This window comes from Populus nigra, chromosome 1 (genome assembly GCF_951802175.1).
Source record: "Populus nigra chromosome 1, ddPopNigr1.1, whole genome shotgun sequence".
Classification (NCBI taxonomy): domain Eukaryota; kingdom Viridiplantae; phylum Streptophyta; class Magnoliopsida; order Malpighiales; family Salicaceae; genus Populus; species Populus nigra.
Window position 1 is genome coordinate 19,121,729 of NC_084852.1, and position 22,056 is coordinate 19,143,784.

A 22,056-nucleotide genomic window follows, 5' to 3' on the forward strand; every position below is an offset into this window, starting at 1 on the left:
TGCTTGTATGATGGCAACAACTACAAGAATCGGCCATCCCTTGTTAAACAATGTAACCGCTAGATAACCAATGTGTGCATCCTGCAACAGAGCTACCAGTTCTTTCTCCAGGGTGCTTTCGGTGTGCCCTGGTTTGAAGTTTTCCGTCCACCACTTGGATCGGCACCTGGAACACCACAAGGATCACGCCCCCTCTTCTAATCAAAAGCCTGAAGTGGGTTTTGCTTCCTAAACATGGTGAACCATTTATGCTAATTTCTTTCAAATTAAACCCTTGCTTACCCAGTAGCCAGATCTTGCAAATTGCATCTCTCCCATCTTAAATAACTTACGCCCATTAATTTAATAACCTAAAACAGCATCATACGAACATGTTAAAGCACCAGAAATTTGTCACTCGCATAACAAAAGTTCAAGCAATACCGTCTCCATCATCAATGTAACTTCTGAAAGAATCTCAAAATAAACAAAACCGGTGCCTAAGCTACCAGGCAGTCAAAGTATAAATCAAAGCCGTAGATAGAATGGTTTCTTGTCTGGCATTTCAAAAACTATGCCCAAGCTCATCCTAGGGCACAAGGTTGTCATTCAATGACAAAGAAGCTAGTTGATCAGCTGTGCCAGTGGCCTGCTGCTGAACAGTCCTTAGAACCTCCATCGCTTCATTAACCTTTGCTTTGAGAGCTTCTGGTGACTCAAGCAAGTGCAGAACCTCAGTTTGATCCATCTCCAGAAGCATGCCTGTCACTTTAGCCGCTGCTTCAGGCTCCAGCTGTTCCACGAGAGGGTACAGATTTTCGCCAAGCATCTACAGTTATGCATCCAGTAAAAATTAACTATCAATTAAACCAGACCACCACACAGGCATCAGATGTATTGGTCACCACGTCCATTTCACTCATCTTCAGTAGAGACATTTTATATTATTCCCAGTAGGGATAGGAATTGGGATCCTCTCATTTTCATTTTGTAATTTGCTGACATTTTCCTGATATCTATACTGTGAAAAATTGAAATGAGCGAACATGATTTTTTTGTGCAAGAAAAAAATGACAGCTTCAACTAATCAGCTTCGAACAGTGGCCCGTTTCAGTGAGGAAAGTATTAAAATTTAATAAATAACCGATGCTTCCAGTATTATTATGTGCCATTTCAAAGAGCACAAGAGTCTGAGCATCAGCAAAGTGGCCTAACATCCTAACCTAGGCCATGCAGGCAGCTAAATAAGAAATGAATATGCAAATAAAATAGGGATAGGGCATACCGTTCTCTGCTGATCTGGAGTAGCATTTGCGAGTGCAGTAGCCAAAGCCCCAACAGGAATTGACTGAGACAATGCTGCATCACGCATTGGCATGCCACCCATGTCATATGGAACAGGAAGCATGCCTCCAGCAACACCAGTCATTGGAACATCAGGCAAGCCACGTCCTGGAGGGTAGCGATAGACACGCCCCCTAGGAAGCATCTGTCATAGATTATAAAACCATAAGATAGGGTTTTGCCATCTCAATTAACTAGTAAGGAGAAGACACCCCCTAGGAAGCATCTGTCATAGATTATAAAACCATAAGATAGGGTTTTGCCATCTCAATTAACTAGTAAGGAGAAGACTATCAACCTGCTGCTGCATAAGTGGGACTGGCTGCTGGGATTGCTGACCAGCTCCTGCCCGTCGACCTCCAGGTCGCTGACCCTGCTGACCCTGCTGAACCATTGGCACAAAGAAATTTGGCATAGGAGCCCCGCCAGGCCTCATACCAGGCACAAGCTGCTGTTGATACCCAAACCCAGGCTGATAAAAGTGCAACGATCACAGAAGGCACTTTCAAGTGAGAAAGCAATTTTACAAAATTGCCAAATGGGTACAAATCTATTAATAGAAAAACAGAGCATTCATACACATAGCTATGCAATTAATGTGCAACAACACGAGTGGAAAGCATTACCTGGGGTGGTATGATAGCAGGTGGGGCTTGTCCATAAAATATTTGCTGTCCAAGACCTGGACCCGCAGGGGGATACATAGGCATACGAGGGCCAACTGAAGGTGCCATTGCAACTGGCCGCATTTGAGAAAATTGAGCCTGTTTGATGAACAGAAATCCATCAGATACGAACGACCAAGAAAATTAATTTTACAAGGAACAAGAACAACGACACCTTTAAAGGATCAGCAAAAAGGAAAGTAGCATAGCTGCAAACTGACAAATAACAAAGGGAAACAAAAGATAACATAAATGAAAATAAAGTACCTGTAGCCTGGCTCTTCTATCCTCCTTTCTTTGTGCAAGTGCAACATATAGAGGTTTGCTAACAACAATTTTTCCATTCATCTCCAAGAGCTATCAAAACAACAAAATGATATTAGTATATTCTAGGGCCTTCATGAAAGCACAGAAAAAGTATCAACTTACAGCTCTAGATGCCTCTTCAGGAGTTGAAAATGCAACAAACCCTGATCCTCTGCTTATTCCATTTGGGTCTCGCATAACCTGTAGGTGAAAACATGTTTGTGATACTATAATGACAAATATAAAATTTATTTGTTTATATGAACAGCTCGTTATAATCATCATGGAGAAAAAGTATGGTACTTTCTCACACCAGGGGACAAAAAGTATAGAAACGGAACTAGACTGAATCGAGCAGCAGGTGGTGGTTTTTGAAAGCCACTGGCACTGATATACAAATCAGCTATGAAAAACCTGTTGTTGGAGATGGTAATACAATCACATATCAGATAAATCTTGCTGGATACAGGAAGGCAGTCGTTCATTAAACTGGAAAGGCTCCAAAGGGTGACAACCAACTGGATAATGCATGAGTTTGAGTGATTGATCCCCCTCCTCATGTCAGAAATCATACAGACAGCATGAGGGTAACATGGATATTCTTCTGTCTCCGATTGACATAACAACATTTGTTTATTCTTAATATGATTATTAACCAGATTTTTTTTTCTTTGTTTTGGTGCAGCTGGAAGACTGGGTTCTGAGCAGGATTTACAAGAAACATGAGAGGTGTTCTAATGTTAATACTAATGTCAGAAATCAACCAAGTAATGAGGAAAATTCTTCTTTGACGAAAGGTGATATTAATGAAGATTACACAAACCATCAAAAGCTGCACACTCAAAATGGTTAGCTACTCAAAATTCAAAGCTGCATACCTTGCACGACGTGATTGTACCAAATGGAGAAAACAGCTCCTTAAGCTTCTCATCACCTATGCTATCATCTAAATTTTTGATGTACAAGTTTGCACCCTGAAATTTGTCAGCTGCTTCCTTCATACTCTGCTCAAATCGCTGCTTTAATTCAACTTCCCTTTCATATTTTTTCTGAGCTTTCCCAACAAACCATTCCTTATCATCAATTTTTTTCCCGTTAAGAGCCTCAACTGCTTTAGCAGCATCTTCTGCATTCTCAAAGTTTACAAATCCAAAACACTTGGATTTTCCATCGCCATCCCTCATCACCACAATACTAGTGATGGTTCCAAATTCACCAAAAGTTTTGTTCAAATCCTCCTCAGTTGTTGTTTCGGATAGATTCTTCACAAAGACATTGTTGAATCTCATCTTGTCAGTAGCAGTGTCCCTTTCCTGCTTGCGAAGGAACGGTCCCACATAAACTTGCTTATCATTCAACAGCATGCCATTCAGTTTCTCAATTGCTTTTTGGGCAGCTTCTTCACTGTCAAACTGCACAAAACCATAGCCTTTAGACTGGCCAGATGGGTCAGTAGCAACCTTGCAAGAGAGGATGTTCCCAAATGCCGAAAAAGTATCATGCAAAGCTTTGTGGTCAATTGCCTTGTCCAAATTCTGTCAAGTAACGCATTCAAGTCAGACAAGAAACAGAAATGGAACTCGATAAAGCCAAAAAAATACAAATAACCATAGCAACAAGCAAATTGACCGGTAATAAAATACAAATACCTTAATAAATATATTTCCAGCCCCACTTTTGCGAATAGTTGGGTCACGATGAGAATACATAACCCTGATTGGACTTCCATTCAGGGGAGTAAAATTCAGCATTTCCAATGCCCTCGCAGCTGTAAACATGTTCCACACAAAACAGAAGTGAACGGATGGAATTTAACACAACACACCAGGAAGACCAAAAAAAAATGACACTCAACATTCTCTACATGCAAAACATTAAGGGTGTCAATGCATTCATTATTTGTTATCAAATTCAACCAAGTCTCGATTTCTAAGAACATATAAATACTCTTCAAAAGTCATGATACCCAGTTGAAAACCCCTCCCAAAAATTCTGAAGTATGAAACTTTTCGCTCAAAGGTACATAAAACACCACAGTATCATTCAGACCCATTAAAACCACTCAATTAAATACAACATTAACACTAAAACCTAACAGAAAACCACTCAATAAAATAATCTTCGTTTCTCCACTTAATAATCACCCACTAAAAACCCAAAACTAAAAAAAAAAAGACAAACAAAAATAGAAACTGACCATCTTGAGGATTGCTGTAGTTAACATAACCATAGCCAAGGGACCTACGGCTCGTCAAGTCCCTGCAAACCCTGACTGAAACCACTTGACCCACTTGATTAAACAGATCATACAGCTGGGAATCAGTCACACTTGCTTCCAGATCACCCACGTAAAGCGACGTCGTCACAAAATTAGGGTTACTAGCCCCTGCATTCACACTCTGTGGTTGAACTGGTACTTGAACTTGTGCCATTTCCGTTTCTTTTTTGCTTTTCTCGGAAAAAGTTTTGATTTTTTTGTGGGTTTTGAAATAACTTCCCTCTCCTCTTTTTTTTACAAGAATAAAAAACACACAGGCCAACTGTTTAATAAAATGCCTAAGACAGAAGTTTTGATTTTTTCTTTTGAATTATGTTTTTTTTTGTTTTATGGAGGAGAGGGAAGGTGAAGGAGGAGGAGGAGATATTGGCCGCCGGAGAAGAAGTGGTGATGGGGGCGGCGGAAATATTGAGAGAAGGGGAGGGAGGGATAGAGAAAGAGAGAGAGTGCAGTGGTGGGAGCTGCAATAAAAAAAGGGAAGAGTGTTTGGGGGCTGTGAGAGGGTTAGAGAGGGTTATATGTAAACCCTAAGATTGTGTGAGGGAGAGGTATCAACCATCGGATTTGATGGTGTGTGGGGTCCAGATGAGGTAAAGCGGGTAACTGGTAGGATAAAGAGGTTTTGACGCGCGATACGTGGCAGTGTTTGGCATAATATTTATTTTTGTTTTTTAAAAACAATTTAAATTTGATTTGTATTTAGTTTTTTTAATTAATATTTCTTTTTAATTTCAATTTACATCAAATATCAAATTTACTTTGTTTTTTTATTTTTTATTTTTTCTTGAATTCTTTTATATAATTAAAATTAATTTTTTAATTTCATTCTTCAAAATAAAAATTAAGTTTTGTGGATTTTCCAGATAGAATATATTATATCTAATAACTTTGATAACAAGTTTAAAAAGTAAACATGGGTTAATAATATTTTTTTAAAAAAATTAGCTTTGTAATTTTTTTTATTATGTTATTTTGATCTTATGATTTGAGTTGTGGATTTAAAAAAATATATCGAGTTGACTGGACCCTGATTATTAGAGTTATAAATTTGTATTTCAGGTTGATCATAATTGATTTTTTATAATATATTTTTATTTCATTTCTTCTTACTATTTTTAATGAGTTATTGGATCGTTTGTGTTTTTAAATAAATATTTTTTTATTGAATTATAATGATTATTTTTTATTTGATCCATCTAATATTATTTTTTCTATCATTTAATAAAAATAAAGATAATTTGTTTTACTAAGTGGACTACATAACTCTCGTTTTTTTTCCCCTTTTAACGAAAGACTTGTCAAGCATAGGGCTACGCTATGGATGGCTGTCATTTCCTATTATATAATAAATAAATAAATAAATAAATAAAATAGTAAAGACTCGAATCTGTTCCATGAAAAAATTAATATCAATAAATCAACATGCCATACCAATTTACTAGCCTAACAAGCAATGCATTGATTTGTTGTCTGCCACGTCAATAAAATTGTTATCATGAAATTATTGATATCTTCATGTATCACTGTTTAAAATTATTTTTTATATATTTTTAAATTATTTAAATTTGTTAATATTAAAAATAATTTTTTAAAAATTAAAAATATATTATTTTAATATATTTCTAAAAAAAAAACATTTTAACAAACCACTATTATTACATAAAAAGTTACTTTAAAAGAGGAAGAAGAAAAAAAGGTCTCAGAAGCACCGCCAGTGGATTGCCGCCGCCGTGCTATGGGGGTAGAGATGACGTGAGACCTCTTGCTATCAGCCAGTGAGCGAGCGAGCAAACAAGCACCGAGATGGAGTCCAAAAAAGTTTGAGAAAGAAGCACGTGAAAGGCAGGAAAGTTGTCTGTGAAAAACTGGCGAGTACGGATACGAAGATGGATTCCGGTACAGCACAATATAAATACGCATACGTGGAAGGAACTGTCAATTAATAATGATTATGAGTATATCATGCAACAAATACGTTAATATGCTACCCTTTTAGTATATCATTAATGTAGGTTCAGGTGTTCGAGCTGTTGCATGTATCTCAACTAATTTTATAGATTTTAAAGCAAGTCAATGACCATATAAATTTCTAGTAACTTTAAAATTTATAAGACTCGAACTGATGACTTCTAGAGAGTAAATCTAAAACTTAACAAATGAGTTACACCCTTTAAAATTAAATTACCAATAATAAGTAATATAAAGTTTAAAACATAATGAAACAACAAGCTTACAACATCTGCAATTAAAAAAAAAGTTAAGATCAGGATTTATTTATTTGAAATACCTAATATTCATATCCACATCAACAATATCATTTCATACCGGGAAAATAACATATAATTATGAAAAAAATTTAAAATATATAATAAAAATATTTTAAAATATAATTATTACTGTAACCAAAATAACAAAACAATATTTTTCCCTCCATACTTGTTTGGCAAGTGAACATGCCATGAGCCCTTTTTTTTTATTCTCTTTTTTTAATATCCAAACCCACCGATTAATAGATTAACGATAGGTTTTACAGTACTATAATTACAATTAAATTGTGGATCTGGTTGTGAAGATGATAATTGTGGTTCGTGGTGGGGTGTATCAGGTGATGCTTGTCTTGTGTTTTTGGATTTTTTTTGAAGTTCAATTTCTTTCTTGACATTTAAAAGCATAATGTAAAGCTAGAAAACGAGAAATACAAATAAGTTTCAAAGGGTTTCTTTGTTTTTATATTTTAAAAATATTTTAAAAAATTAAAAAATTTATTTTATTTTAAATTAATTTTTTTTCCTTGTGTTTTTAGATTCTTTCGATATATTGATATCAAAAATATTTTTTAAAATAAAAAATATTATTTTAATACATTTTCAAGTAAAAATATTTTAAAAAAACAATTATTATCAAAATCTTAAAATCCAGTGTATGTGTTCGGGTTTTTTTTTTTTTATCAATATGGGTTTCCAAGATAGCTTGTACGCATCTCAATCAATCTCACGGGCTCTAAAGTTAACGATCATGTATATCTTCAGTGACCCTAAAATTTGTGAAACTCAAACTGATAACCTTTAGAATGCAAACTTACAACATGACCAGTAAACTAAACTCCTAAGTATTATATGCATTTAGTTTTTTTTTTAGTTTAACATGGGTGTTCGGGTCAGCTTGCGCACATCTCGACTAATCCTACGGGCCTTGAAGTTAACGACCATGTAAGTCTCTAATGGTCATCATATGAGTAATCATAGAGCTCAAACATGAAATTATAGAATGAATAAACTTCTTGATCTTAAACTCTTACCACTAGACCATGGTTATAAGCATTCAGTTTTTTTTTTTTGATTTACGTGGGGTGTCCGGGTCAGTTTGCGCGCACCACGACTATTTCCCACGGTCCACTGGACATCCTGCAAGCCCAGGGGCAGGTTAGGCACCGCAGGGGTGACAGGCGTGCACATAGAGGGTCGAACCCGAGACGGGAACAAAACAAATAACACGGTTAACCACAACAACTAGACCCTCAAGTGCATTCTGTTTTTATTTTCACAGGTCAGGGTCAATTAATACAAACGACGTATGATTAATGTAATTGCATGGTTTTGCCGACAAAGACTTTCGATCAGCTGGTGATTCCGACATCAACGTTAGATATTTTGTTTTCCACGAGTTTTCCATTTATTATTCATTCCTTGCTGACAAACCTGAACCACACAAATCTACATCGTTTTGCGACAAAGGGAAATTTCTTGGTTACACGGCGGGTTTTATTTCATGCTGGATGATACGTCCACGCGAAGTATGGTGTTTTTTAATTAAAATTATTTTTATTTTAAATACCGATATATTTTTTGATATAAAATTATTGAAAAATACATAGAATCATCAGCTAAATATTTTTTAAAATAAAAATATTTCGAATACAAATTAAAAATATTTACACATGGACAAAGCAAGCACGTTCTCTTGACAGCTAGCGAAATGGATGCCTTTCCCTTATTTATTTATTTATTTAATTAAAATATTGAAGGTGGAAGTGGACAAACGCAGCCTCCACGCAATGTTCATTGCCCCCCACCACACAACTCATCGAACTTTCTTATTTGTACCGAGACAGGACAATTCTCATTTCCCTTTCTTTTCTCCTCATCGCTTGTTGACAATCCAAATTGTTTTCTTAATGCGTCGTTCTTCAGATCTTCTTTATCATCAATCTTTATAATTTTGTTAACTTGCTAAAAAATATTTTCCACGTGTAAAGTCCTATAAAATATTTTATTAACAATATTGTTCAGCTATTTAAATTATTATTATTTCTATCTTACCACCATTTTCATCTCCGTTGTATCATTAAGTAAAATCTGCTTTTTCAGAAGGGCTTGTTGATTTTTGTTTTTCAGAAGAGTTTTTTTTTAAAATTTAAATTCTTTTATTTTTTTGTTTTAAATTAATAACTTTTTATATTTTTAAATTATTTTGATACACTATATCAAAAATAATTTTTTTTTAAAATAATAATAATAATAATCAGCACAGTCTCTTTTACTAATATCTCATCGTATTTATTACCATAATCTCTTTTATTATTATTATTATTATTATTAAAAAATTCGAGTGAAAAATATCTTATGAGAAGATAATCTACATGTGAAATATTTTATGTAAAAAAAACCCAAAAAGTCAAAATAAAGCAATAGAATGCAAGAAGTAAATCCATTAAAGGGCTGGATAAGCCGTGACTTGCGAGCTGTAGAGGGGTCCACGGAGTTAAATAAAGAAAAGTCCTCACCAACCAATTGGCGTTTCGACGTCTCTCAAGTTTCCTCCTATCTCAGAACAGAGCAACCCCAAAAACAACACTTTCTGATTCAAAAGAATCAAAGCGCTATCTCTGTACCCATCTGCTTCAAATCTCACTTGGAAATTCCTCAGTTAGAGCAATTCAATACACTCTTAACAAACCCCCCCTTCCTGATAGAACAAGCGTAACCTTTTTACCGTCATTGTTGGTCTAACCCTAACTACAATCATCTTCTGCTACATGGCTTCTGTTGCGAACACTTTACTACTCTCTCTGCCTCCGCCACTCTGTTTCAATACCAATAACAACCAGTCACCACCACCTTCTCTTTTTGTTTCTAAAACCCCAAGATCGAAATGTTGTCGTCTTCGCTCCTCCTCAGTCCCTCGATCACCGTACCGTTCTTCTGTTACAGTTGCCTTGTCCACTGTAGCAAACTCTGTTCCGGTAAATAACTGACTTACCCGCCTCTTGCTTCTGTTTTCTATTTATAGCGTTTTTTTATATATAATTTTTTTCTCTGCAGGCGAGAAGTGGGATTTACACAGTTGGTGATTTTATGACCAAGAAGGAGGGTTTATATGTCGTTAAAGCTAACACAACCGTTGATGATGGTAATTACTACTTTTTCTTTGATTATGAGCTGTTCTGTTTGTTGATTTTATTCTTTCGTGAATATTGTTTTGCAGCATTGGAGGCTCTTGTAGAGAAGAGAATAACTGGGTTTCCCGTCATTGATGATGACTGGAGATTGGTAAGTTTTTCATTTTATCTCATGATTCCACTGTCATACGGTTTCTATTCATGCTTACCAGTTCCTTGCTTCTATGCTGTTCTTGGGATTTCGTGGAGTCCAAAGTTCACCCTGAGAAAAAAAAGCTAAGATCTAAACTAGAAAGCTAGTCTAAGAAGTAGTAAAATATTCATGTTACTCCTTCCTGAAAATGAAGGATAACACTTGGTCAGCTAAAAAAAACTATATTTATTTGAGATTGTGTTGTAAAGAACTGATTTCAAGTCTTTACTCGTTGCAGGTTGGTGTTGTTTCTGACTATGACCTGCTTGCGCTCGATTCCATTTCAGGTAGTATAAGATTAGTGAAGCCAGTGTTGGATTTTTATGTATTTTTCCCCGTATGTTTTTACCATTGTTTGCTCCCTTGTTTGAATTTTCTCATGAAGAGTGAATGTGTGGGAAATTATTTCCATTTGGACATAATCTCCTTGATGCCATTGCGTGTTCTATAATTTTTGTGTTTGTTCTTCTTTCCCCTTTTCTTTTCTAGAGAATTCTTAAGTTGACCGGAGAATGATGGCGAATTACATTACTATGGTTTTCAAAACCAAGTCGATCTCTTTGTTAAATTTTGAGTTCTGTTAAGTTTGATTCAAGGAGTTCCATTAAAGTTGGGCTGAAGAAACTTGGCTACAAGTGCTTTCTCAGACCATGGCTGATTGATGGCCATAACAATTTAAACAACCACACGGCACCTTACTTGCCAACTTCGTTTATTTGTTAGATTTGCTTGCTTATCTAGTCGAACAATACTAATTCATCTTGGCATCAATTGAAAAGTCAATTCTAGCATCAATTTGCTAGGCTTGGAGATAGACTAGAGTAAAAACAGATAAGCTAGGGTAACTAATACTGTTGGATTCATGGCCTTTCAGAAATAAATTTTCTTCATCCCTTTGATTGTGGCAACATTATGATGATTCTTAGCTTGTTTCTCAAACTTTTCTTTTCAATCTCGAGGGCCTATAGCAGCAAGGATGCTGTACTGATTCAGTTATATATATATATGTATTGTTTTGTTAGATGTTGGTACTTAGTTTTGTCATTTGTACTTGCTCTTTACTGACAAACTGGCACTATAATTTTGTAAAGTGTGAAACTGGTACTGATTTCTTCTTTCGGTGTCTATCAGGTGGCTGTCAAAATGACACAAACTTGTTTCCTAATGTTGATAGTTCTTGGAAGGTGTGTGTGAAGCTCCCCTTTGATATTCCAGTTGTTTGCATCTAGTATTTGTATTCGAGCATGCATCCATCTGTTTGTATGTATTTTCGTTTATTTAAAAAATGAGATATTTTGACTGATTTCTATAGTTAGAGATTAGAATCCTTCGTGTTTGTCAAATTCAGAGCTAACGTCCTTCAACTCCCAATAATGTTGTAGACCTGCTGTTATACTTGCCAATCAAATATACAAACGAATAGAAACAAATTGAACATAGTATTTTCTTTAGGCATGAAGATGGTGAGAATTGGGGGCCACATCTGCAAGAAAAGATATGTAGTTTATCATACTTTTAAGAGGATGATCAGGCCATGATTAGCAAACAAATCATAACCATTTCTTTGTCAGATTAAGAAAGGTGGGTGTTGTGGGGGTTGGGGTTCGGCAAGTCTTTCCAACACTTGAGTAGCCCTTACTATTGAATCCAAGGTTCAGAATGAAAATGGGGGGTGGATTGGCTCAATAAGGCAATTTGACTTTTTAAAATCCTTGCCATCCTTCCTTTTTCAAGTACATGGCATGCAATCAAGGAATGCTTAGTACTTCCTCCTTCACCAGGGCTTGCTCACAATTAGTCAACACACTCTTATTGGAGGGAGGTAGAACCCAAAACTTCGATCCAACTTGACTGGTTGTAAAGAATGCAGAAGAATGTGGCCAGTTGATGGTTTGATTGCTGCACCATTACATTTAGCAACATCCTGCAACCCATCTGCTGGCCTTACATACAAGTTTTGCTTGAACAAATTCTCCAAATGCAGGAATATTCTTGTTGGTGGGTAGATGTAATGATGGTAATTTCTAATAGTTAATGGAAAACCATACAACAACTTGATAAATGAGAGTTTTCTCCATCGTGGGAATTGGGCCTATAATAAGAGTTTGATGTTAGAAATACAAGAGAGAATGGCGTGTAAACTGGCAAAGGTGATTTTACTTCTAGAACATTTTTCAGTTATTGTTTTTTAGTCCTGAATTCTGTGTCTTGATAAATATTGCAGACTTTTAATGAGTTACAGAAACTGTTAATCAAGAACAACGGCAAAGTTGTTGGTGATTTGATGACTCCTAATCCTCTAGTTGTTTATGAAACTACCAATCTAGAGGATGCTGTTAGGTATTAACTCTTTCCACTCTAGTGTATCCTTTTCTTCAAGGACATTTCTGTTTAAACCTGTAAGACAACATGTTCTATTTTGTACTTCCATAAATGTATGACAATACTGTCGAGAAGATTTTATTATGCATTCTCTCTCTGTCCAAGCTTTATTAAAAATATTTTCTAAATGGTTATCATCAAATTTCTAATTTTTTCTCTTATTGAAATCGGATTCTGTGGGAATTTTCACATTAAACTGAAACATGCTTGATGTCATAATCTAATGACAGGTTGCTGCTTGAAACAAAATATCGGCGACTCCCAGTGGTAGATGATGATGGAAAGCTGGTAAGAATTGTTCCCAATATTCTTTATTCAATCTTATTTTATGGATTCTTATCTGTTCTGAGTAATTTATAACTGGTCTCTAATTTAAAACCAAAGGTTGGAATCATTACACGGGGAGACATTGTTAGAGCTGCTCTACAGATAAAAAATGCTACTGAAAGGTCAGCATGAGTTCGTGTTCCACGATAGATTAAGACTTCTGAAGTCTACATTGATATAGCAGTGCTCTGTTTTTGTTCAACACAAAGGCTTTGCAGTTCATTCTTCCAGGCACAATCAGAGGCAAGCTATTAATTTCCTGCCCTAACAGTCTTTTCTGTTACAAATTGTATTTTTTATGAGGTTCAAAACTTTGATTTCTAGTTAAATGTTATATATAGTATAGGCTTGGTAAATACTTGTATCTAGGCTTGGAGTGGTTCGGCAGTAGTCTAACGCAGGGTTTTTTTACTAGTAGCATTCTTGTTGCAAGTAAGATTTCCAGCCGCAACAAGGCCAATTATTTTGACATTTTCCCATTATTTTAAAGGAGTCTTAATTCTCAAGAAAAACAATATTTCAGTGTTGGCTAAAGCACCTCAACTGTTGGAATCTAACCAAATCTGGCATGGCACCCCACTGGTTTAGCTCCTCTGTTTTCCCTTTTCAGCATACAATTAGTCACTCTCTCTAGTTTAAGAGGTTCATCGCATCCTTATGTTTTTATTTCCGTTCATAACTTATTCCTTTTGTTGTCCGTTAATGAGGTGGCGAGCTGTCACTAGTTTAGTTTAAAAAAAATTAATAATTTAAAATACTAATTTGGCTGTAAGTTAATGGAAAGAAACCTAGGGTTAGTTTGATTGTTTTCAAAAAAATAATAATTTAGTTTTTAAAGAATTAACCGTCGTAAACCATAAAAGAAATTAAGTCATGGTTTATGAAATCGGATGGTCAAGATATTATATTGCTAAATTCCAACTAAATTATTATTTACTCTTGAAACAAACAGGGAGTATCAATCGTTATAAAAGTGGTAGTTTTTGTGGATGTGTTTTGGAAAAAAAGTTTTTTTATAAAAAATAGTTTTGGTTGAAGTTGGTTTAATATTTATATATGTTTAGTTATAATTGTGGTTAAAATTGAAATTGAACAAAAAATAATTTAATATGTTTAGTTAATAATGTTTTTCAAATTGAGATTATAAAATAACTAAAAAGATATATATTAATATTGATGGTTTTTAATTTAAATATTGTAGATTTAACTACTGCTATTACATTATGAAATAAATAATATTTTATAAAATATTTTTTTATTGTCTTATTAAACTATCTACAATTCCATCACGTATGAAATTTATCTGATAAAGATTATAATTTTCATGATTTTTTATGCAACAACATATGTAAAATATCATTAGAAATAAAATTAGGATTGCGATAAAGTTCTGTAAATGTCACATCATCATGTGATTTTCTTTTAATTTATGTAGTGTCAATGAATAATATTAAATACTATTTTTTTTAATAAAACACAATTAAAATTAAAATAATAATTAAATATTTTTTTATTGAATCAAATCCAGTCTAATACATTGAGGTTTCAAATCCAATCTAGCCATGAATAATTTTTCACTGTTTACTTTACAAAAATAAACAGTGGATAATGAAACTCTTCACTTTCAATAAACTAATATTTTAAATCTAACTTATACTATATTTATAAACAATAAATTATATCTAATAATTAACCAAATAATTTTTTTCAGTAAACGAAGTTTCAGAATAGCATGTCTACCTTCTACCGACCTTATCAAACAGCTATGATTCTTCCAAATTAGCTGACGCCCTTGCTGACGTACGTGTAGTGCCACATCTAGGTTCTTGAGAGTGATGTCCATTATTGTTCGGTGTAAAAAATGGATAAATCCTATGGAAATTCATTTCATTTCTTCTTATAAATATTCCATTCGATGTCTTCACTGAACATCCCATAATTTGGAACTTATAAAGTCGAAGGCTCTCTTTCTCTCTTGCCTGCCAAGCTTTCATCCAAATCCATCCCCTCTGCAACAATGGACTTAAATTCACCTCCAGTTGAAATGTTCTTCTTTCCATTTGTTGGTGGAGGCCACCAAATCCCCATGATAGACATAGCCAGAGTCTTTGCTTCCCATGGTGCCAAAGCTATCATAATTACCACTCCAAAACATTCCCTCTCCTTCCAAAGATGCATCCACCGTGACCAAGAATCTGGTCTCCCAATCTCCATCCACGTTCTTGAGCTGTCTGACAATGTTGATATAGCCGACACGGACATGTCTGCAACTCCTGCACTGACACTTCTATGCTCCAAGAACCTCTGCAAAATCTTTTAGTCGAACGAAAACCAGACTGTATTGTTCATGATGTGTTTCATCGCCGGTCTGCTGATGCTATTGACAGTGTTGGGATTCCTAGAATTACTTTCAATGGGAATGGATGCTTTGCTCATTTTGTCCGAGAAAATATGGAACGCTATAAGCCACATGAGAAGGTAACTTCCGATTTGGAGCCTTTTATTGTTCCAGGTCTTCCTGATGGGATTGAACTGACCACGTCCCAGTTACCATTCCTTGGAAGACAACCAAATGGTGGAGGGTTGCATAAAAGAATGCGAGGATCAGATGAGAAGAGTTTCGGTGTTATGGTTAATAGTTTCTATGAATTGGAGACTGCTTATGTGGACTACTTCAGGAATGAATTAGGCAACAGGGCATGGCTCGTGGGACCAGTTTCATTATGCAATAGAAATGTGGAAGATAAGGCCGGGAGAGGCCAAAAGACTTCAGTTAATGAGCAAACCATTTTGAGCTGGCTTGACAGTAAAGAACTCGATTCGGTTCCTTACGTCAGTTTTGGGTGAACAAACCCACGGTCTTGAGGCTTCCAATTACCCAATCATCTGGGTGATAGGAAAAATCCTTAAATCAACTGGACAAAATGGAGAAAGCAAAGAAAATTTGCTTCCCAGTGGGCTTGAAGATAGAATTAAAGAATCCAGAAGAGGACTCATAATAAGAGGCTGGGCTCCTCAATTGTTGATATTAGAGCAACCGGCTGTTGGAGGGTTTGTCACTCATTGTGGATGGAACTCAACTTTAGAAGGTGTGAGTGCTGGAACGCCAATGGTAACATGGCCTATAACTGCAGAGCAATTCACCAATGAGAAGTTGATCACTGACGTGTTGAAAATAGGGGTGAAAGTGGGGAGTATGCACTGGATGTCGCCAAGGACCGAGTCATGGGTTTCAGTGGGGAGAGACAAAGTGGAGGCAGCGGTAAAGAGGCTGATGGGCAGTGGCGAGGAGGCAGCCGAGATGAGAAGAAGAGCTGAAAAACTTGGAATGAAGGCAAAGATAGCTGTTGAAGAAGGTGGATCCTCTTGTAAGAATGCTGATGCTTTGATCCAAGAACTGAAATCTCGCAGGCAAAGTTGAGACTTTGCGTAGCTTGTTACATGGACTCTGCTTTCCAGGGCAGCAACTGTTCTGGGTTAATGTCAATAAAGGGATGGTAGTGGATCGGGTTGTATTTTTAATATTTTTTTTTGAAAATATATCACAATAATATTTAAAAAAAAATTCAAAAAATGCATGGTTGTATGTTAAACACAGCTTTTGTTTTATCCATCTTTAATTAAGAACATTTAAACCAGTACCTTAAGCCACTGTAAACCTGGGTCCTCACTTGATGGGTTGCCTGTCAGGGTTTTTAACAAAAGAGAATGGCAGAGTGGAAAAATTTGCAGAATGCGAAGGGACTATTCAAGTCAACTAAAAAAGTCACTCTACGGGTCCAAGTCGTCTCTTGCATCAATAATCGAGGACTGACTTTGCTGCTCCTTGAATATTACAACTTTTTTGTTTTTTTATTTTAAAATGTTTTTGAAAAAATTATTTTTTTATTTTTTATTTAAAATTAATATTTTTAAATTGTTTTAATATATTGTTGAAAATAATTTTTTAAAAATAAAAAAATAGTATTTTAATATATTTTAAAATACAATAAAGATCTTCTGCAACAAATGTTCAAAGAGTTGTAAAATCAAGTCTATAAAAATACATTAGTCACAATTTTCTAGATAGACCACAGACTTTTGAAGTTAAAACAGTAGTCTAAGGCGGAATTTCTAACCACAAATTGAAAGAAGTATTCGATACTCAGTGCTCATATATGCCCCACTCAGACTTCAGACATCCCACGCCTAGAAAAATAGACTTTACATTCCTTGTCTGCAACATCATCATTTTCTTCCCTGCTTAATCCAGCAATCCAGTTCATCTTGAAAGGCTTAACGGTATTACTGTCTCCAATTATCAGCGTCATTAGCACCTCTTTTAGTCTTTTGATTGCCAGGAATATACATGGGTGGTGAGGAGAATCAGGTACACATCTTCTTCTTCCCCTTCATAGCACATGGCCACATGATACCAACCATAGACATGGCAAAGCTATTTGCTTCTCGAGGAGTGAAAGCAACCATTGTCACCACTCCTCTCAATGCACCACTTGTTTCCAGAACAATCCAGAGGTCAAAAGGTTTGGGTTTTGATATCAATATCAAAACCATCAAGTTTCCTGCTGCTGAGGTTGGATTGCCAGAAGGATGCGAAAACGCAGATTCGATCACTTCTCATGAGACAGAGGGAGAAATGACCAAAAAACTTTTCATGGCCACAACCATGCTCCAACAACCACTTGAGAAGCTACTACAAGAATGCCACCCTGATTGTCTTATTGCCGACATGTTCCTTCCTTGGACTACTGATGCTGCAGCCAAATTTGGGATTCCAAGATTAGTATTTCATGGCATCAGTTGCTTTTCTTTGTGCACTTCAGATTGCTTGAACAGATATAAGCCGTACAAGAAAGTTTCTTCTGATTCTGAGCTGTTTGTGGTGCCTGAGCTTCCTGGTGACATCAAGTTCACAAGCAAGCAACTGCCAGATTATATGAAACAAAACGTGGAAACTGATTTTACTAGGTTAATTCAAAAGGTCAGAGAATCATCACTGAAGAGTTATGGGATTGTCGTCAATAGTTTCTATGAGCTCGAGTCGGATTATGCTAATTTTTTCAAGGAGTTAGGGAGGAAGGCATGGCACATAGGCCCAGTTTCGCTATGCAATAGAGAATTTGAAGATAAAGCACAGAGAGGAAAGGAAGCTTCAATTGACGAACACGAGTGTTTGAAATGGCTCGACTCAAAGAAGCCTAATTCAGTTGTTTATATATGCTTTGGAACTGTAGCCAATTTCAGTGATTCTCAGCTAAAGGAGATTGCAATAGCTCTTGAAGCTTCAGGGCAGCAGTTTATTTGGGTTGTCAGGAAAGACAAGAAAGGTAAGGATAACGAGGAATGGTTGCCTGAGGGATTTGAGAAAAGAATGGAAAGCAAGGGACTGATTATAAGAGGATGGGCGCCACAAGTAGTGATTCTTGATCACGAAGCTATAGGGGGGTTTGTGACTCATTGTGGGTGGAATTCGACCATTGAAGGCATAGCTGCCGGGAAGCCAATGGTAACATGGCCAGTTTCCGCAGAGCAATTCTTTAATGAGAAGCTGGTGACTGACGTGCTAAAAATTGGTGTGGCTGTTGGTGTTCAACAATGGGTTACAGTATACGGGGATAAAATTACGAGTGGAGCTGTAGAAAAGGCCGTAACTCGAATCATGACAGGTGAAGAAGCAAAGGAAATGAGAAGCAGAGTTGAGGCCCTTGGAGGAATGGCAAAGAGGGCTATCGAAGAAGATGGTTCATCTTACTCTAATTTGAATGCTCTAATTGAAGAATTAAGAGGCAGGCGCCACTGAAAACAAGCATGCTGATAAGCCACGAAGGTCTGAGAGAGCAACAAAGCCGAATCCCAAGTACAGTGAAGTGCAGTGAAGTGAAGTGCGAGCGTAAGACCAGGACAAACCTGATCCACGAAGGCTTGATTGTAGCAGCTAAGGACGCGAGGGCTTTACCACGTCAACTAGTTATGGGGTAGTGTTAGGCATCAGTTTCAATTCTGTTTTCATTCTGTTCTATTTTGCAGTAAATTTAATAATGTAACCATTGCAGTGGAACCTTAGATTTCGGTTGAAGTGAAACCTTAGATTTCGGTTAAATTTAATAATGTAACCGAATAGTGGTTGAAGTGAAGGTATTAATAAACGCCGGAAAGAAATGAAATGATATAATATAATTTCTATCCTAATTTTATCTTGTGGTACGTTCTCACCTGAAGAGAACAATTGTGTTATTTTTTGCTGTTGGAATTTGGCTTTTGACTGGGACCTTATCACAAGCAGTAGGAAGATTTCAGATTTTTAAGCTATGGCAGGGAACTTGATTTTATAGAATGTTGTTTAGTGAGAGAGGAGAGCGCATGTTCCTGATGAATTATTTTTTACATGCTTTGAACCCTTACCATCTCCCTTAATCTCTTTCTTTTATGGTTGATCGCCAGCTCTCATTCAGTGCTTCTTGTATGCAAACAAACTGCATGCTTCAGTGAAATTTGGTGCAGTGTGAATAAGCCAATCTCTGCTCACAAAGCTTGGTTATAAAGCAAAACAGAGGTTGAAGAAGCTCCCGAATACAAAGCAGAAAAACATATCTTGATATATTTTTAAATAAAAAATACCTGCTTACTGCTGCTGCTGTATAAAGTTTTGTATTTTGTACTCTATTTATTTAAAAGCGTGAAATTCTAGGGTAGGAAAAAATTGAGATTGTGTTCGAGCATCATTGGAGCTCACACATTCATGAATGTATTACTAGTTCAAGGCTTCAAGCCTCTACCGCCTTCAGGAATCAAGAAGTCGTCTTCAGTGTATCACTCTTTTGTCTTCTACTTGGGGTCGTGATGTCAGAGCGTATGTCATAATAAAGAAGTCGTCTTGAGTGTTCTACGCTTGCAGGTGCAATACTGGGAGCTATTAATAATGGAATTGGGCAATCATTAAATATAATTTGTTCTAGTAGGAGCATATTCTTATTTTACTTTGGATCATGTTTTTAGATTCAAATCATTAATTATTTAATATAAATTAAATGCTATATATATATATATATATATTTGGTTTGGGATCGATAACCATCTTGAATGGATTAAATTATTATCCTTATTATGTAATAAACAAAGAAAGAAAAAGTGAAAAAAAATATAATGCAGTAGTGGACGTTGTTATTCTCTTAATTTTTGCCGTAAATCTCTTGCCACTTTTAACTTTCAAGGAAATTTGTTTTGTGCGGATCAAAAGTTCAGATTACCTGTACACACTTTCCCAGTACGTTCTTCTAGATTGATTACTTTGTGACAGGAGCAATGACGTGTGTGTAGTTAAATAATACAACGTTAAGAGAAAAGGCTAGCATGGGCTGGAAATTTCGTAGCTCGAGAAAAATCTAGCTAGTTAAATAGCACTCTTGCATCAAAATCTCAGATGCCTAGACCTGTCTGTTTATAAATACCAATTCATGTCCAGGAAGATATTGGGTCCATAAGCATAGAAAAACAAAATCAGCTCAAGCTTTTCTTCATCTTCATCGTCACTCCCATCTTTCACTGACAAATTCATTTCAGTTCTTTTTTTTTCCTACAAGGCCAGATGGGTAGTTTGGGTCACCAATTGCACATTTTCTTCTTCCCCTTCTTTGCTCATGGCCACATGATACCATCCGTGGACATGGCCAAGCTTTTTGCTTCTCGAGGCATAAAGACAACTATCATCACCACTCCTCTAAACGCGCCTCTCTTTTCGAAAACAATCCAAAAAAACAAAGAGTTGGGTTTTGATATTAATATCTTAACCATCAAATTCCCTGCGGCAGAGGCAGGTTTTCCTGAAGGATATGAAAATACAGATGCGTTCATTTTCAGCGAAAATGCAAGGGAAATGACCACAAAATTTTTCAAGGCCACAACCTTGCTTCAAGCACCCTTTGAGAAGGTGCTACAAGAATGCCACCCTGATTGCATTGTTGCTGATATGTTCTTTCCCTGGGCTACTGATGCTGCTGCCAAATTTGGAATTCCAGGGCTAGTGTTTCATGGCACTAGTAACTTTGCATTAAGTGCTGCAGAATGTGTGAGGCTTTATGAGCCACACAAGAAAGTTTTATCAGATTCCGAACCTTTCGTGGTGCCTGATCTTCCTGGTGATATAAAGTTGACAAAGAAGCAACTTCCAGATTATGTAAGAGAAAATGTTGAAAATGACTTTAGCAAGATCTTGAAAGCATCTAAAGAAGCAGAATTGAGGAGCTTTGGTGTTGTTGTCAACAGCTTTTATGAGCTTGAGCCAGCTTACGCTGATTACTACAAGAAGGTCTTGGGCAGAAGGGCTTGGAATGTAGGCCCGGTTTCACTATGCAATAGAGACATTGAAGATAAAGCAGGAAGAGGAAAAGAAACCTCAATTGATCACGATGAGTGTTTGAAGTGGCTCGACTCAAAGAAACCAAATTCAGTTGTTTATATTTGCTTTGGAAGCACGACCAACTTCAGTGACTCTCAGCTTAAGGAGATTGCAGCAGGTCTCGAAGCTTCTGGTCAGCAGTTTATCTGGGTAGTTAGAAGAAACAAAAAGGGTCAAGAAGACAAGGAAGATTGGTTACCTGAAGGATTTGAGGAAAGAATGGAGGGCATGGGACTAATTATCAGAGGATGGGCACCCCAAGTTTTGATTCTTGATCATGAAGCAATAGGGGCATTTGTGACTCATTGTGGATGGAACTCAACTCTTGAAGGCATAACTGCAGGGAAACCAATGGTTACATGGCCAATATTTGCTGAGCAATTCTATAATGAAAAGTTGGTGACTGATGTTTTGAAAACTGGAGTTGGTGTTGGAGTTAAGGAATGGCTTAGAGTGCATGGAGATCATGTTAAAAGTGAAGCTGTAGAGAAGACAATCACTCAAATTATGGTGGGTGAAGAGGCAGAGGAAATGAGGAGCAGAGCAAAGAAGCTAGGAGAAACGGCCAGGAAGGCTGTCGAAGAAGGTGGATCTTCTTACTCTGATTTCAATGCTTTGATTGAAGAGCTGAGGTGGCGTCGCCCTTGAAACAAGGCAGACAAGAGTAATGGTTTTGGCGATTTACAGTATTCATCATTTCCTTTATAATGGATCTCATTTACAAATTAATAAAGTTGCGATTTTAATTCTTTTTTTAAAAGAATGAGTTGTTATTGCTAAATGCAGAAG

General features: G+C 36.3%; 5 protein-coding genes across 5 annotated transcripts; 4 read left to right on the top strand and 1 right to left on the bottom strand.

The window, feature by feature from the left end:
• Positions 1-374: 374 nt before the first annotated feature.
• On the bottom strand, positions 375-5,074 carry LOC133693410 (polyadenylate-binding protein 8-like). The gene is made up of 9 exons (XM_062114623.1): positions 4,492-5,074; positions 3,944-4,062; positions 3,173-3,829; positions 2,418-2,495; positions 2,256-2,345; positions 1,950-2,087; positions 1,622-1,795; positions 1,265-1,468; positions 375-808 (listed from the first exon to the last, which is right to left on the bottom strand). The coding sequence occupies exons 1-9, from the start codon at positions 4,724-4,726 to the stop codon at positions 569-571; spliced, it is 1,935 nt and encodes a 644-aa protein (XP_061970607.1). The 5' UTR covers positions 4,727-5,074; the 3' UTR covers positions 375-568.
• Positions 5,075-9,349: 4,275 nt separating this feature from the next.
• Positions 9,350-13,387, top strand: LOC133689083 (CBS domain-containing protein CBSX2, chloroplastic-like). The gene is made up of 8 exons (XM_062108812.1): positions 9,350-9,814; positions 9,894-9,981; positions 10,057-10,121; positions 10,402-10,450; positions 11,295-11,347; positions 12,388-12,503; positions 12,776-12,833; positions 12,930-13,387. The coding sequence occupies exons 1-8, from the start codon at positions 9,608-9,610 to the stop codon at positions 13,002-13,004; spliced, it is 711 nt and encodes a 236-aa protein (XP_061964796.1). The 5' UTR covers positions 9,350-9,607; the 3' UTR covers positions 13,005-13,387.
• Positions 13,388-14,402: 1,015 nt separating this feature from the next.
• On the top strand, positions 14,403-16,469 carry LOC133704024 (abscisate beta-glucosyltransferase-like). Its single transcript, XM_062128761.1, is given in 3 exon segments — positions 14,403-15,145; positions 15,148-15,715; positions 15,717-16,469. Coding segments are annotated over 3 exon segments (1,401 nt in total). The 5' UTR covers positions 14,403-14,889; the 3' UTR covers positions 16,294-16,469.
• Positions 16,470-16,982: 513 nt separating this feature from the next.
• Positions 16,983-19,061, top strand: LOC133696951 (scopoletin glucosyltransferase-like). Its single transcript, XM_062119252.1, has one exon. It carries the CDS (start codon positions 17,221-17,223, stop codon positions 18,670-18,672), a length of 1,452 nt encoding a protein of 483 aa, XP_061975236.1. The 5' UTR covers positions 16,983-17,220; the 3' UTR covers positions 18,673-19,061.
• Positions 19,062-20,266: 1,205 nt separating this feature from the next.
• LOC133703507 (scopoletin glucosyltransferase-like) lies at positions 20,267-22,030 on the top strand. The gene has a single exon (XM_062128089.1). It carries the CDS (start codon positions 20,458-20,460, stop codon positions 21,913-21,915), a length of 1,458 nt encoding a protein of 485 aa, XP_061984073.1. The 5' UTR covers positions 20,267-20,457; the 3' UTR covers positions 21,916-22,030.
• Positions 22,031-22,056: the final 26 nt, after the last annotated feature.